The sequence below is a fragment of the Epinephelus lanceolatus genome, chromosome 2 (genome assembly GCF_041903045.1).
Source record: "Epinephelus lanceolatus isolate andai-2023 chromosome 2, ASM4190304v1, whole genome shotgun sequence".
NCBI lineage: Eukaryota > Metazoa > Chordata > Actinopteri > Perciformes > Serranidae > Epinephelus > Epinephelus lanceolatus.
Window position 1 is genome coordinate 52,672,161 of NC_135735.1, and position 17,248 is coordinate 52,689,408.

The following is a 17,248-nucleotide window of genomic DNA, read 5'->3' on the forward strand; positions in this document are numbered from 1 at the left end:
GTGGCTGGCTGCAGTATAGGTCATGAACCCCTTTCCCTTCGTGTTAGTGAATGTTACCTGAGCCAAACTAAAATCTCAAAGTACACATCAAATACATTTTTCCCAAAGATGGTTTCTGTCATTTTAGGTAGTTGTTTTCATGTTGATGTTTGTTCAAGTGTTTGTATTTCTGGTAAGTTTATTTTTAATTAGTTACTTGAAGCTATAAAAAAGGGATTTTATGTCATGATTGACAGCTGTGTGCGCCACTTTGTGTGCTCACAATCAGTGGAGCTGCTTGTGATTGGTCAGACAGGTGTATAGGCAGCAACTGGATACTGGTGGATATCACTACTATGCAGACTCTGGCTCTAAATGACATCACCAGAGCAGAGCATGATGGCAGCAGCCATACCCGGGATATTTTAGCTTCATCTTTGTTCATTGTAAGTAAGTAGAGATGAGTTGTCCATCTTAATATACAGCCTATGCCCTGTTGACATTCACACACACTCACAGGGAATAGCCATCTAGAGCAATATGTGGTTCAGTATCTTGTCCAAAGATAGAAGAAGGACTGAATCCAACCATTGGTATTGTGATCAGTGGACGACCCGCTCTATCTCTTGAGCCATGGATGTTTTTGAACCTCTTTAGCTGGAAGACACGTCTGAGGGTTCCCAGTCTGCTAGAAAAGCAACACACAGAGAGTTGTGTATAAGATGAGAACGGTGTGTTTTTTTTGCGTCACTGTTGCAGGGGATGTGAATGTAAATATATCAAACATGCTAAAGCACATAAAATGCCATCACCCGGATTTGCCAAATACCAGGATGAGGAAAAAACACATCTGAACCGAACCCCTTGCTTTCAAGCAGCCTTTAGATGCAAAAGCAGAATGCTTTTTTTTTTGTTTTTTTTTAACAAATTTTTTATATTTTTTTTTCTCCCATGCTACACTGTGAACATCAAATCTGTGTGGGGTGTTGAAAAACGACTTAATGACATAAGGTCAGTTCACAGCCTTTCGCGGGTATTTTATTGTAGACACAGCTTACAACTTTACACACCGCAACAATGAGACAGCCCCCCAGAACTAAGTATACTTATACTCCTCCTCCTCCTTAGACAGACATTATACCTAACTTTACATCTGTGTGTGAATTGTTTTGGAACATTCTGCTGTTAATATCCTGCCCCATTGAAGGTAGTTCAGTCTAAGTACATATTTTGCTTCTAACCTGACCTTAACTGTCTCATATTCCTAAGCCTTTTCACCACCACATATTCTGCTTCTAATCTGACCTTAGGTGTCCCACATTCCTAGGCCTTTTCGCCACCACAAGAGTTATGTGAATTTAGTAGTTGTGAAAGTATTTCTCATTTAACTGAAACTGGTGAAAGAGAAATATGTGTTTTATATGTCATTAATAAACGATCTGTGATGTTTCTATGTTTTTGTTTGGTGCTTTGCACAGATCTGACACCTGCCTGCCCGTCGTCATCCCCAGCATTCTGAAGCTCAGTGTGCTGCTGTTTCTTGGTAAAGGTGGCAGGGTGGCACAGGGGTCTCCGCGGACCGCTGGTAGACAATAATGTTAGATTTTGGGTTCATAAAAGAAGACATTTCTGTTATCTTACATCATCCTCTACTGTGACAGCAGATGCTGTTATCACTCGTCAGTGTTGATGGTGCTTTGCCATCCAGGGGACACTTTTTTCCCTTGATAATACTACATTGTGATTATGTGATTGTGCTACTGATCGGTACAGATAAACTTATGTCAAAGATGACCCAATGATGTTTTACTGTCTGGGGGAGGTGCCATGTTAAAAAAATATTTTCACAATTTGCCTTGAGGGCTTTACAGCATGCGACATCCCTCTGTCCTTAGGACCCTCACAGCACATAAGGAAAAATTCCCCCCAAAAAACCCTTCCGCCCTTCCAGGATGGACAGACGTGCAATAGATGTCGTACAGAACAGATCAACATAATAAATTTGCAGTAATCCATATGACAAAATGAAACGTAAAGAGAGACAGAGTTGGAGAGGGATGCATGGCAGACAGTAATGATAATAGCTACAATAACATTAATTTAAGTAAATTAGCCCCTTTTTCACCGCAGGAACTTTTCTCATTTACCCAGGATTTTGAAAAACCTCAGCGCATTTCCACCAAAATTACCCAGGTAAAAAACTTTCCCTCAACCCCAAATTTTCCCTGAAAAAAGTATCTAGTAGGTGGTTAGGACTTTTCAGATTACCCTGAGTTCTTGAGGGGTGGGGCTGTGTGCTGAAGAACGCTGCGTTCCGCACTTCCGTGTCAGTGTGTCTGCCACTGCAGACTTTATTTCATTTCTACAAGCTTCACTTCATTTGCGTTTTGATTAAGGATGGGTACCGAAACCCGGTACTAAGTTAGCCCCAGGGCTAAATTGTCAAAGACCGTAGTATTGATAAGCGCTAACCGTATCGGTTCTCCTCTGCGCTCTGTGCCAGCACTGATCTCCTCCACATCCACACTCACACACGCCGACGCAAAACGGTAACCAGTGAACAGCCGAGTGGCCACGGTGGAAACAAAGTGAAGATTACTCAAAAATGACTCGAGTTGACCACAGCTACACTCGTCACTGTAAGTGACATTAAACCTTAGCGAGTAAGAAGCCAATACTTTATCAATACATGTGTTCAGAGAGCATGAACATGTAAACATGTAGACAGTGATATTCAATATGCTCCATCCACAGTCTCTCATCCACCGTCACTAACGTTATGTCTTACGCAAGGACAGTATGATAGTTGAGCTGATAACGAATTGTTACTAATAAGCTCAAATGACAGCTGTCTGTATGGAGACTAACTTAGTTTGACACTTATCTTAAAATACTTTTAAACTTTTTTCCTTTTTTCCTTTTTTCCTGGTAATAAAAGTTCCTGGAAATGTTGGTGGAAAAGGGGCTATTGTGGTACAATAGGTAGTAAGTATGTATTGTGTTTATAGTCTCAAGTGAAAGGAAAACCTAAAGCATCACTGGTGCACTCTGGGGGCTAGAGTCTATCCCAGCTGACATTGGTCGAGAGGAGGGGTACACCCTGGACAGGTCGCCAGACTATCACAGGGCTGACACATAAGCCCTGTTATGTGTGTTCTACAAAATAGAACAGGCTGCAGTGAGAGTCTCTCTCCATGAGATATTTAGAAATAGCAGCTTTGTGCATTTAGTCCCTCTCAGACAAGCTCGGGGTTTAGTGTCGTGTTGGCCTGACGCTACGCGACCCTTTTCTTTTCTCCAAGTGAGGATTAGCTATATATATATGCCTGGAGATCCACTCATTACTAAAAGTGTATGTCATATAAAAACTAAAGTGATGGTCAAAGTTATAATATAGAATATTTGAGGTGTGTTGATTGAGTCACGTCGTCAGCTCGTGCATTGAGTAACATTACAAGTTAATGCTCCACCTTAAAAATCTCAGCAGTCGGTCCAGTGAATGAAGTTATTTTTTTCCCACTCCGGCTGCTGCAAGAGGCAGCAAAACATCCTTTCATTGTATGTTTACAGTTTACTAATTGAACTCTCCACGATATGAACAGTGGCTTCTCCCTGATAACCAGCCACAGCTTAGCCCTGAGCAGAATGACCATTTGCTACTGACCAGTCAACAGACTGCAGTGTTCACAGCTCCACCATTTGGTACCAGATCTGTGTGCTAGGTACCCCAACAGAAGGGGTACCAAAAATGGTAACGGTTAGGAACAGTTCCATCGGTACTATCCACAACTTTTCAGCAGTGGAAACGGAAAAAAAGAGTACCGAACTGAACCGCACCTACCATACTGCCTGGTGGAAACTGGGCTATAGAGACAGACACCCATTCATGCTCACATTCACACCTACGGGCAATTTGGAGTCACCAGTTAATATAACCTGCATCTCTTTGGACTGTGGGAGGAAGCCAGAGAAAACCCATGCTAACATGGGGAGAAAATGCAAATGCAAACTCCACTCAAACACAACTCCCCTCTCTTGTCAAGTACTAATACAACTATAGCATGTGAGCTTAACAACTTCTGTGCTCGCTTTAAAACCATTGGTAGTCAGTGAGCAAAAGCAGCTAATGCAGAGGTTAATGGATGGGTGGGTGCACCCTTCACACCTGTTTCCCTTCCTGATGTCAGGACTTTCAAGCGTGTGAACACCAAGAAAACATCCAGACCAGATGATATCAATGTGGTCCTCAAACTATGCACTGGCCAACTGGCTGGTGTTCACAGAGATATTAAACCTGTCACTGGGTCAGTCTTCTATACTCACATGCTTCAAGAGGTCCACCATCATTCCTGTGCCCTAAAAAACAAAACCAACTTGTCTGAATGACGACCGCCCAGTGGCTGTCACCTCTGTAGTGATAAAGTGATGCTCCTTACCAGCCAGCACACTGGACCCATCACAGTTTACATACCGTCCCAACCGATCTACAGAAAACACCATAGAATACAGCCTCCACATCTGCTTAATATATTTATTTATTATTTATTAAACTGTTTATTATCAGCTTATGGTCAGTGTTTTAAACCATAGTTCCCTCCACTGGTCACAAAGCGCATAGAGCTAGGATTCAACACCTCACTGTACATGTGGATCCATGACCTTCTGACAGGAAGACCCCAGGTGGTCAGAGTGGTCGGACTCACCTCTCTACTCCCTGTAAACACACAACTGTGTAGCTATTTCAGGCTCCAAGAGGATTCCGTCTGTCTTTGACACTTGCACTACTGTCTGTTCAAATGAATGAAAATAAATGTATCTTTTTTTCCCCCGCTCTACCAAACTCAAACCAAACCGATCCGTTATGTCTGTTGGGATTCACAGAACCAGAGATGATTTTTCATTTGGTAAAATCTAAACTGGACATTTAAAGGCTTCCTTCTCTGCATGCTCTTTGTTCTCCAAACAAAGACAGCTATTTGACACCCATCTCCAGGATGTCTCACCTCACACCTCAGTGAGACACAAGTCTCACAACTTGATTGGACAGGACTTTTGCAGTGACATGTGACTCTGTGATGTCACAGGCATTGTAGAAGGTCTGCTCCCTTCAGACAGTCCCCTCTCTTACTCGGGAACTGCGGAGCAGCCCACACCTCTTTCCGGCTGGGCCTGGACCAGCCCAGATGCTCAGACCTTTGCTCCTTGCTCTGAACCATCAAAGGTGGGGCAATTGCTCAGAGACTCTCTTTTTCCTGGACCACGACTTGCCCACGCTCAAGGCTGAGGCAAACCTGAACCAGAGAAGTTAGACTTGCAAGCACAAGGTTTGCACCTTGCAACCTCGAGCGACCAGCTTCCTCAGAGTTCCACCTTTGGAACAAAGGACAAACCAAGATTGCATCTGGAACCACAGCTCTTTCTGTCCTTCTTCCACCGGCTAACAAAGCAGCACACCACCAAGTGACTCTTCCATCCACTCAAGGATTGGTAACCTAACAACTGGGCATAGCTTTATCACAGTTTTACAGGCTAAGCAAGACTGTTTAACATGTTGTATGTGATTTAATGCTATTTGAGTATTTGTCGTGATTGTTTGCAGTTAGGTCATTGATTAGGTCAAGTGTTTAGTTTGCTAATACTGTTCACAAACAGATTCTTGCACACAACTAAACAATCTCTGCACTAATCCAGACTGTTTGCAGCACAAATCACATTCACATAGACTCATTAACAAATAGGCTTTCAACAGAGCTACACCCAAACAGGCATCTCAAAGTTCCTGCTTCTTTTCCTTTGTCTTTGTCCTGACCACACGGTCAGAAAAACACCTCCCCCAATCTGAAGCCAGCTTTGACTTGGCCATCTTGTAGTTCTCTGAGCTCTTTGATCACCACAACCGCCTCTCTCTCTCTCTCCCACGCGCACGCACACACACACACACACACACACACACACACACACCAAGCTTGTATATAGTTAGTTAGAATTTGTGTGTTATGGTTTTGCTTTGCTTAGTTTGTGAATAAATATAATTCTTTGGAATCATACCTGCTGTCTGTTTAATGTTGCACAAGAGTGAATGAATAGTCAACCTCTGCTGCGTCAAGAACTCTGAAATCCTTCAGGCTTTACTGTTAATTTTGGTTATTGTCATTAATTTAATTATTAATCAAAACTCCAAATTAATAGTTTAGCATATGGGATGTAGGTGGCTTAGTGGTAGAGCAGGCGCCCCATGTACAAGGCTGTTGCCGCAGCGGCCTAGGTTCGACTCCAGCTTGTGGCCATTTGCAACATGTCACTTCCCCTCTCTCTCCCCCTTTCATGCTTGTCTGTCCTGTCCATTAAAGGCTAAAAATGCCCCAAAAAACACCTTAAAAAAAAAAAAAATAGTTTAGCATATTTTATGAGACTGATATCTTTAACTGGCTATCATTTTCCCTTTACGGGAATGGTGCCCCACGAGGTGATTTAATGTTAATTAAGTAACATAATTATTAATTATTATTAATAATTATTAATTATTTCCGCTAGCCAATTTACCCCAACATATTTGGTGCCTCCATGTGAAGCCTAAAATGTATGTTCACAACATAATTGGTGCAGCCGTGTGAGACCTAATATGTTGATCACTACATATTTGGTGCTCCGTGTGAAGCCCGAATTTAAATCCCTACATGTCTGTGAACCCTACACCACTATTAAGAAATTACCAATGCATATGGGAATTAACAACAAAGGTAACACTTACGATGTATTATTGTAGCACCAGAACATTTGGTAAAAAATAAATAAAAAATAGGCACACCTATATTATGTGTTGCTGCACCTAAATGAAAATGTTGGGCGCACCAGTGCAACTTATGTAAAAAGTTCTTTTAGAGCCCTGTCAAAAAACTATATAGGCCTCACTTGTCTCTTCTTGTGTTTGCTTTGCCAGTCACCATTCTCAAACCTGAATTTGATCAATAAGGACAAATCCACACACATTTTAAATGAATAACTTGCCTGGTGCAGCTTTAAATGCATACATGTAATACCCAAGGTGATATTCATTTTTGCTTTTGCTTTGTTTAACTCTTGTAGTCCTTGAGTACATGACCTTGTCTTCCACTCTTGCACAGGACATCTCTATCTGCCGAACAGTCACACCCTCAGCAGCTATGGGTATCATAGCTCCACGAGACTTTGTAGATGTTATTTTAGTTAAGCAATACGAAGATGGCACCATCTCATCAAATGGTGCGTAACAACTCATTCTTGTCTCCTACTTCATGTTCTTCTTTCTCTTGTACTTTCTAAGATTCACTGTGACACAGTAGGGCCTGGACTGTTTGTACTCTTTTCAGTGATTTGGATGTAAGATTGAACTATGCTGCAGCTGTGAACAGACTAAATAGATTAATTGTCACACATTATTAACAGATTTCCTTTTTTTCCATGCTTGATTGGTTTGCTGCCCCACAACAAAAGACGAGTGCAGATTTGACTTCAGTCAAATAAGTCTGAAAAAAATTGGATCAAAGAGATTAATAGGAACTCAGAAATTTAATCTGCATTTCCGCTGCAGGAACCTGGTTAAAACTGTAGTCTCCCAGAAAATCCAAGCCCTAAGATACACAGTGATGTTGATAGGTTTTTAATGTATTGAGTTTTCAATGTAGTGAGTCCCATTTGAATGGGTCCCATGGATTCTTTTGACAAATTGTAGCATTAAACTCGTGTTTGATGTTCTGTGGTTATGATTGTGGTTATATTTGTGTTGATAATGTATCTGAAAATTAAACGAATAAAATGTGTCACATAGCTGTGAAATATGTCACTAGTGTGACATACAACATATGTGCTGGTACTGCTTTATAAACAATAACAATGACATAACATGTCAATAACTATAATTTACCATCCCTTTTATATGGCGACTGATTTTGTCCTCTCCTGGGAGGGTAAGGAGCTGCTGGACCTCATTCTTTTCCCAATTTACAGACATTTTCAGCTGCTGTTGTTCTTCTTTGAGTTAGCTAACTGCTGCAAGCTGCTTTTTAAATCTCTCACATCTCTCTTACACACATAATTTGTCATCAAAACATCAACACTGATTTGGTGCTGTCACTACCTCTGCTGCTAGATTAAAAGCAAGAAAACCCTCTCCCACGATTCCGCAATAGTACTTTTTATATAGAACAGCAAGGCAGCCTAACGATGTAACATTCCCACCTTGAAGATGCAGTATAAAAGGGGCTTGTCAGCATCTGTTGACATATACTTTCATTGTGACTTCTGCATTTGTTGTGGCTTCTGCATATTTTTTGTTGCTTTTGCATTTGTGTTTAATGCACTTGCATTTTTCAAATTTGCATTGCTTTTTGGATATGCAGTTCATTTGAACCACCTTGGCTACCGTAGACATGGGCCTGTCACAGATATATTTGTATCAGCGTATGTCTTTTCATAAGAGAAGTCAGTCAGTCAATACCAAATTTGGTATACAGCCTTGTGGGAGAGAAATAGACATCTCTATTATCAATAGGTAAGATCGGTCAAAAACTATGGCCACCATCAATGAAAAACACATCACCAAGTGCAGGCTAAGCAAGAAATAGGCCATAACTGAAGTTGTCATGAACAAATACAAATCATGATGTCTCTGTACAACTCTATATTTTAGTGACTGTGCTCACATGATTAAGAGCCAACGTTGTACAGACAGAAATATAGCCCTTTGAATGATCAATATAATGTAGACAAATGTGCACGTTTTTTGTGTCATATCAAACAGCCACCAATGTGAGTCATCCTTGCTGTCCTCCCCAGTCTGGCTATGTGAGAGGATTCAACCATCCATGTGGTTGCATCTGTGTTCCCATCTCAGGGTGAGTATACTAAGACATAAACACACATTAAACAAGTACAGTGTGTGTTTGTAGAGGATATTCTGGCCAGGGTTCAAGTCCATCTTCATTGTAGTACTTGCCTTTCTTTTTTGTATTGCATTTTCTCTTGTGTGTTTCTTCCAGAGAGCCCAACAAAACCCAGGTGTTGAGCTTCTTCCAAACAGACCTGGGTGGCTTCCTCCCTCGCTCTGTGGTTGACTCGTTCTTCCCTTCAAGCATGGCTGAGTTCTACAGCAATCTTGCTAACGCTGTTAAATCCCTCAAGCCCCTTTGACACCCAGAGTTAAGAAATCTACCTCAAGACCCAAGGCCTACTATTTGGTCAGGCTAATTGTTCATTCCACATTAGCAGTCCAAACTTAACAGCCATCAGCACACTGAGATCATTAAACTGTTGTGTATTTTAAATAGATCCAATCCACAGTTTATCTTTAGTGTACTGTACATTTGTATATTCCTGTGTTACTGTCAGAGGACTCCAGTAAATCTTTAGCAGTCAACCACTTATTTAACAGCAGTTTACACATTAAGAATTCCCAAAATAAGAATGACGTCTTGCAGTTGACAAAACCTGCATTTCAAACTCCAGTTTCTGTACATCCATCTCTGGGATAAATTATTTTTTCTCCAACCTAAAGAATGAAAATAGATGTCAAATCTATATTTGTTCATGTGCTAAAAGTACACAACATCGTTACTTTTTGTCACTATGATGAAACATGTTTCCTCTTCATGTAAGCGCATACTTCAGTTTGTACAGGGCATGTTGCATGGACCCTTATTTACCCCATGCTGGTATCCGGTTGTTGTTCCTGAGTACACACTCATACCACGTGTGTGTGTGTGTGTGTGTGTGTGTGTGTGTTTTAGTTAAACTGCCATTTGCTCATCTCCAGCTACCTGTAAACCATAAATATACAGTACAGGCCAAAAGTTTGGACACACCTTCTCATTCAATGCGTTTTCTTTATTTTCATGACTATTTACATTGTAGATTCTCACTGAAGGCATCAAAACTATGAATGAACACATGTGGAGTTATGTACTTAACAAAAAAAGGTGAAATAACTGAAAACATGTTTTATATTCTAGTTTCTTCAAAATAGCCACCCTTTGCTCTGATTACTGCTTTGCACACTCTTGGCATTCTCTCCATGAGCTTCAAGAGGTAGTCACCTGAAATGGTTTTCCAACAGTCTTGAAGGAGTTCCCAGAGGTGTTTAGCACTTGTTGGCCCCTTTGCCTTCACTCTGCAGTCCAGCTCACCCCAAACCATCTCGATTGGGTTCAGGTGCGGTGACTGTGGAGGCCAGGTCATCTGCCGCAGCACTCCATCACTCTCCTTCTTGGTCAAATAGCCCTTACACAGCCTGGAGGTGTGTTTGGGGTCATTGTCCTGTTGAAAAATAAATGATGGTCCAACTAAACGCAAACCGGATGGGATGGCATGTCGCTGCAGGATGCTGTGGTAGCCATGCTGGTTGAGTGTGCCTTCAATTTTGAATAAATCCCCAACAGTGTCACCAGCAAAACACCCCCACACCATCACACCTCCTCCTCCATGCTTCACAGTGGGAACCAGGCATGTGGAATCCATCCGTTCACCTTTTCTGCGTCTCACAAAGACACGGCGGTTGGAACCAAAGATCTCAAATTTGGACTCATCAGACCAAAGCACAGATTTCCACTGGTCTAATGTCCATTCCTTGTGTTTCTTGGCCCAAACAAATCTCTTCTGCTTGTTGCCTCTCCTTAGCAGTGATTTCCTAGCAGCTATTTGACCATGAAGGCCTGATTCGCGCAGTCTCCTCTTAACAGTTGTTCTAGAGATGGGTCTGCTGCTAGAACTCTGTGTGGCATTCATCTGGTCTCTGATCTGAGCTGCTGTTAACTTGCGATTTCTGAGGCTGGTGACTCGGATGAACTTATCCTCAGAAGCAGAGGTGACTCTTGGTCTTCCTTTCCTGGGTTGGTCCTCATGTGTGCCAGTTTCGTTGTAGCGCTTGATGGTTTTTGCGACTCCACTTGGGGACACATTTAAAGTTTTTGCAATTTTCCGGACTGACTGACCTTCATTTCTTAAAGTAATGATGGCCACTCGTTTTTCTTTAGTTAGCTGATTGGTTCTTGCCATAATATGAATTTTAACAGTTGTCCAATAGGGCTGTCGGCTGTGTATTAACCTGACTTCTGCACAACACAACTGATGGTCCCAACCCCATTGATAAAGCAAGAAATTCCACTAATTAACCCTGATAAGGCACACCTGTGAAGTGGAAACCATTTCAGGTGACTACCTCTTGAAGCTCATGGAGAGAATGCCAAGAGTGTGCAAAGCAGTAATCAGAGCAAAGGGTGGCTATTTTGAAGAAACTAGAATATAAAACATGTTTTCAGTTATTTCACCTTTTTTTGTTAAGTACATAACTCCACATGTGTTCATTCATAGTTTTGATGCCTTCAGTGAGAATCTACAATGTAAATAGTCATGAAAATAAAGAAAACGCATTGAATGAGAAGGTGTGTCCAAACTTTTGGCCTGTACTGTATTTCATATAATATAATCTTTCAAGAGACAGTTGCGATGTATTTTAGAATCATTTCTCTTCCCTCATTCAAAATACTTATACTTATTTTACTTAAGTAACATTTAATATGCAGGGCTTTCACTTGTAATGGTGTATTTGGTAGTGTATTAGTACATTTACTTAAGTAAAGGATTGGAATACTTCCTCAACCACTGCCTTTGTGAGTCAGATTCAGGTCCAAAGTGTCCTATGTAAACACCAGTCTCACTTCCTGAAATAGGTTCTACTCGAAGCACGAGCTTCTAATAAAATGTGCAAGAAAGAAATACGGGAATAGAAATGTACTTGTCAAATGTGGAGTGCAATTGTATGTAATCAGAGAATTTCCTGTTATCCAGATTCAGGCAGTCTTTAAATCTTACTTAACACTTTAAGACACATGTAATACCTGGGCAGAAGTCCATCCACACTGACCATTGATTTTATTTTTATCATGTTGTCTTGTTTTCTTACAATGTAAAGACTAATTTTCAGGTTAGACAGACAGAGTGAACAGCCTTACTCCTCTGTACCTGCACACTAAAATCAAAGCTCACAGCACTTGGAAGAAAAAAACTTAAAAAGAAAAGAAAATCATGTATTAAGTAACTTAACAATTTCAAAGTTGCTTTTTACTTACATAGATATTTTATTACTAAATTATTAATAAATTATACAACTTATTCCACAGCTGCCAGAATTATTACAAATCATAATGTAATATCTGTGCATAATGTAATAATTTAAATGTAATAAAAGCTTATAATGTAATAATCAGCACATAATGTGAGAAAACCATGAGCGTAAGATGTAACCAGAGTTTTGTGCATATTGTATTAAGTTATTACATTATTACATTTTAAACTAAGCAAAAGTTGCAAAAGTTAGTGCATAGTGTAATACTTAAAAAAAGAGAATACTCTCCTTGTCTCAAAGCATAGGAACCCTTCTAGTTGTACATGCTATGAGTGGAGTCTTTAACTGGACTTTGTTTAGTCTGGATGATGTTTTTATTAGATAATGTGTGACAAAATTCAGATGATTCTAAGCATGTGAAATGACTGATCCCTACAAAGTATTCCAGTTACTTTAAATGTTAGCTTGTCCAAGCAGCAAACCACATTACAGTAGGTAACAGTCTACAAAACCGTGTTTCTCACTTTGACCACCAGATGGCTTTTATCAGTGCTTTCATGCTGCACTTGAGATTGAAATATGGTTTATCCTACTAGCCAGCTGGTAAAGATAAACTAGATAAAAGACTGTATTTCTGTCAGAAAGGCTACCATATTCATCACTGTTAGTTAATAATAACAACTATATTTCTGTCAGAAAGGCTAACACATTATCACTGGCAGTTAAAAATACCATTATTTCTTTCAGAAAGGCTAACACATTTATCACGGGCAGTTAATAATATCAGGTATGTTTCTGTAAGAAAGGCTAACACATTTATCACTGGCAGTTGATAATATCAAGTATTTTTCTGTCTAGACTATTCAATTTCAATTCAATTTTATTTATAAAGCCCAGTATCACAAATCACAATTTGTCTCAGAGGGCTTTACAGCATACGACATCCCCCTGACCTTTGGACCCTCACAGCGGATAAGGAAAAACTCCCCCCCAAAAAAACCCTTTAACGGGGGAAAAAATGGTAGAAACCTCAGAAAGAGCAACTGAGGAGGGATCCCTCTTCCAGGACGGACAGACGTGCAATAGATGTCATACAGAACACATCAACATAATACATTTGCGGTATTCCTTATGTCAAAATGAGACATAAGCCCTTTTTAAATAGGAATTGTACAAATTTGCAGGAAAGCCCAATCAGTCTTTTTTCAGCATTGGCAGTATAAAAACAGGATTGGGGACTGCGGCAAAATGCAGCCTACCTACTTTTGTTTATACAGAATGCGCCTTTTTCGGGGCAATGGGGGGCTTGAGCAAGTCACAAAACGTGTAGCTCAGTGTGTGACGTAAACAGTGATGTGGGAGGGAAGCCGCGGCTGGTCAGTCCTTCGGCGATTCTCTCGTAAGTCAGCCCGTTCTTCACCATCCCTGTCATCTGATGGTTAATGGCCTCTTCATTTGCAAGGAGGGCGCACAATTCTTTGTCTCCCCAGTTGCTCATCTTTACAGTGTATGTCAGGTTTGTGTTTCCCTCTTGCTACTAGCTGCTTGCTAATACCTGCTATCAGCTGTTTCCTTTTTTATCCACCGCCAGTGGCTCGCACGTACGGTGTCATCAACAGCGCCTCCCACAAGTCTTCAACATCCCCTCCCGTTGCGGAAGGACGCCTAGGTCTGTTTAAACTAAAAGGACTCAGTCAATATGACTACCCTATGAGCTGGAAAATTGGGCACCTCGGATCAACTCACCAATGCTCTGTGTGTGTCTAAACGCTCAGGTTGCTGGCAAAACGGCCCAACATTCGCGGAAAATCTGGCAGTGTAAAAGGGACTATAAAGAGAGACAGAGAGGAATGCAGGACAGATAGTAGACTGTTAGTAGACAGTAGCTTACAGCAACATTAATTTAAGTAATAATATTATAATAATGATTGCGGCTATTGTGGTACAATATGTTGTAAGTATATATTAATATATGATAATATATGTATGTGACAATAATAATCATATGTGTATAATAACAGTTGAAGTATGACTAATAATAACAGCAGCAGTAGGCAGCATCAGGCAGGACCACGGCAGCAGCACAACCACATCACACAATCCAGGCACAGCTGCGACATGAGTTAACCTGCCAGACAGTGGAGCACAAAGGCTCTGGAGAAGAAGCCGAGTTAGTGACATGCAGTAGAGCCGAGTTAGCGAGATGCAGTAACAGGACATGAATGTTAGCAAAGGAGAGAGAGAGAGAGAGAGAGAGAGAGAGAGAGAGAGAGAAGGTGCTCAATGTATTATAGGAGGCAGACAAGGCCTATGTCAGCCTAACTAGGGGCTGGTCCAAGACAAGCCTGAGCCAGCCCTAACTATAAGCTATATCAAAAAGGAAAGTCTTAAGTCTAGCCTTAAATGTGGAGACGGTGTCTGCCTCCCGGGACCGAAACAGGAAGATGATTCCACAGAAGAGGTGCTTGATAGCCGAAGGCTCTGGCTCCTGTCCTACTTTTGGAGACTTTAGGAACCACAAGTAACCCTGCATTCTCAGAGCACAGTGTTCTGGTGGGATAATCAGGGCCGTCGTATAGGGGGGAAAGGTGATGACAATTTTAAGGGCCCACAGCCCACTAGGGCCCACACACAGCCCCCAGTAGCCTCTATGACTAAATTATTATGCATAGACTTAACTAATATATATTCATACTAATGAATCCGAACTAAAACAAAGCCACAAAGTCACACAATATTTTAATTTTAATAATTTCAATAACCCCCTTGGCCCCTTCTTAAAAAATGGTTTGGTCCACACCACGGTTCACTCTTCCTCATGGGAATTAAGTGAGCGTGAGCAAACTCCAGCAGGGAGTGAGGGAGATCAAATAGGCTAGGTGATGGCCCCCAAAAAACACAAATCTGGACACCAGAAAAGACTTGAGAAGGAGGCCAGGAGTAGGAGCAGCAGAGCAGGGGCCCAGGACATCAAACAATTTTTCTCTAAGAATGGTGAGAGTAAAACTACCGAGGGCGGCTGAAACGATTAGCCTACTTGTTCATTCATTTATTGTCTGTAACTTTACCTTTGACGGGCAGGCTGGAGCCTATGTTAGCTGTCTCATCGGGCCGGGCTAAACTCTGGACAAGTCGCCAGTTCATTAAAAAGTCGCCAGTTCATTATAGAGCAACGATTCCTAGTGTAGCTAGCTAACTGAACATTACTAATTTGGAGGCTACTACAGCGGACTGTGTGTTTCACACATATCACTGTCAGACAGTGCTCCACAGTATGCACCCACTCAGAGGCTGCATTGAATTGTATTATGACGCATTCAAGTTCTACTCAGTAATTATGAGCATCATGCGAAGATCAGTTACGTTATCATGATGTGTTCAAATGTGGTCTTGTAAAAATGTGTGGGACGTTTGAATAGCCTAAATACAAAAAAGTTAAATGTTCAAAGATTTGTTGTTGTTGTTTGTTTTCATATCAATATAAAATAAAAGACACCATAATAGCTGACAACAACAAAGTAAAAAGACCATTTAGAATTTTGGACAGTTTACAAGGACTTTTGAATGGTTTAAAAATATTTTTTGCCTGGCAAAGTGAAGCTGTCTGCCTAGAGCTATGGTACTAAGAAGCCCATTTAGATTTTGTGTATTCCAAGACTAGGTTAGTTCTGCAACAGTTTTTCCATGAAACATAACATTTAATGTTTACAATATATATTGTAATATATAATGGAACAATAAACCTTTATGCTCTGCTGCTCCAGAATCAGCAGTGGCTGCTTCGTCTGAGTTTGACCCCGCAGCAGACCCTCACCCCCAGCAGTCCAATGATGCCTTTAATGGTGAGTGAGTGATGTAGACACTGGTTGGTTGTTTTGGTTTATTAGTGAACTGCTGTACCACTGGCAATGACTAAGACATTAATCAACCCCTATTTCAATTATATAATCAATAGCAAAATATAGGCTACATTTTTTTATAACTCAATTTACGTCACTGTTGCTGTTGACAGAGCCAGGCCCAAGTCCCCAAAGCAAGGCTACTTCAGATAGTGAAGAGAATTGTGAAGCAGATCGAAGCTGTTGCAGTCATGAAACTGCTGAAGACAGTCAGAGCACAGGAAGTACAGAAAGACAGGAAAGAGAGAACAAGGAGGAAGAATATTTAAAATGCGACCCAGGATTATGGCCAGAGAAGCTCACAGACCACGATCGTGAGATTATTGTCAAAAAGCTAGCCACAGTCACTCAGACAGACCTGACCTTGATAATGCCAAATGATTCAGAAGGAAGGAAATTTCCAGAGTATTTACAGTATACAAAGTCAACAAATGGACGGGAAAAACAGAAGAGAGACTGGTTAATGTACAGTGAAAGCGCAAGGGCAATATACTGTGTGCCATGCATGTTATTTTCCTGTGATGGCCTAAAAAAACCATCAGCCAGTGCACTTAACACCAAAGAAGGGTACAAAATATCAGATCTCAAATGGCGGAGAATGTACAACAAATTCCCTGACCATGAAGTTTGCAAGGCGCACAAAACCTGCTACCTCAAGTGGAAAAATCTGAGATATTCTTTGATGGAAGCAAAGGGGATAGACAGCCATCTGCAACAAGAAATCCAACTTGAAGTTGAAAGAAACAAAGCTATTCTTGAGAGAATATTAGATGTCACTCGTTTTCTGGCCTCAAGAAATTTGCCATTCAGAGGGAGCACAGAAACGCTTGGTGATGTACAGAATGGTAACTTCCTTGGCACTGTAGAACTTGTAGCCAAGTACGATCCTCTGTTGAATGATCATCTGAGAAAAGTGAAGGAGAAAAGACCAGGCACCAGAGTGACCCATTACCTTAGCTCAGAGTCTCAAAATGAGTTCATAGAACTCTGTGGAGATAGAGTTTTGAAAGAAATACTGAAGGAAAGGGAGTGTGCAATTTATTACTCATTAATATGTGATGCAACTCCTAATGTCTCCCACAAGGAACAGAATGTAATTCTGCTGAGATATGTCGTTCAGAAGGAGAATGATCAGTGGGATGTAACTGAACGTTTCTTGCAGTTTGAAGAATTCAGTGGCAAGACTGGCCATGAAATATCAGAGATGATACTGAAGACGTTAGAGGAGCACCACACTGACATTGCAGACTGCAGAGGCCAGGGCTTTGACAAT

At 41.0% G+C, this 17,248-nt stretch overlaps 1 protein-coding gene across 1 annotated transcript in view; it reads left to right on the forward strand.

Moving 5' to 3' along the window:
* The window catches only part of stard5 (StAR related lipid transfer domain containing 5), a 123,673-nt gene extending 107,456 nt beyond the window's left edge, over window positions 1-16,217 (forward strand). Inside the window, exons 4-6 of the mRNA XM_033622579.2 lie at window positions 7,104-7,221; window positions 8,759-8,852; window positions 8,997-16,217. Of these exons, the coding sequence (XP_033478470.1) occupies window positions 7,104-7,221; window positions 8,759-8,852; window positions 8,997-9,147 (363 nt within the window). The 3' untranslated portion in view covers window positions 9,148-16,217. The remainder of the gene's footprint in view (window positions 1-7,103; window positions 7,222-8,758; window positions 8,853-8,996) is intronic.
* Window positions 16,218-17,248: the final 1,031 nt, after the last annotated feature.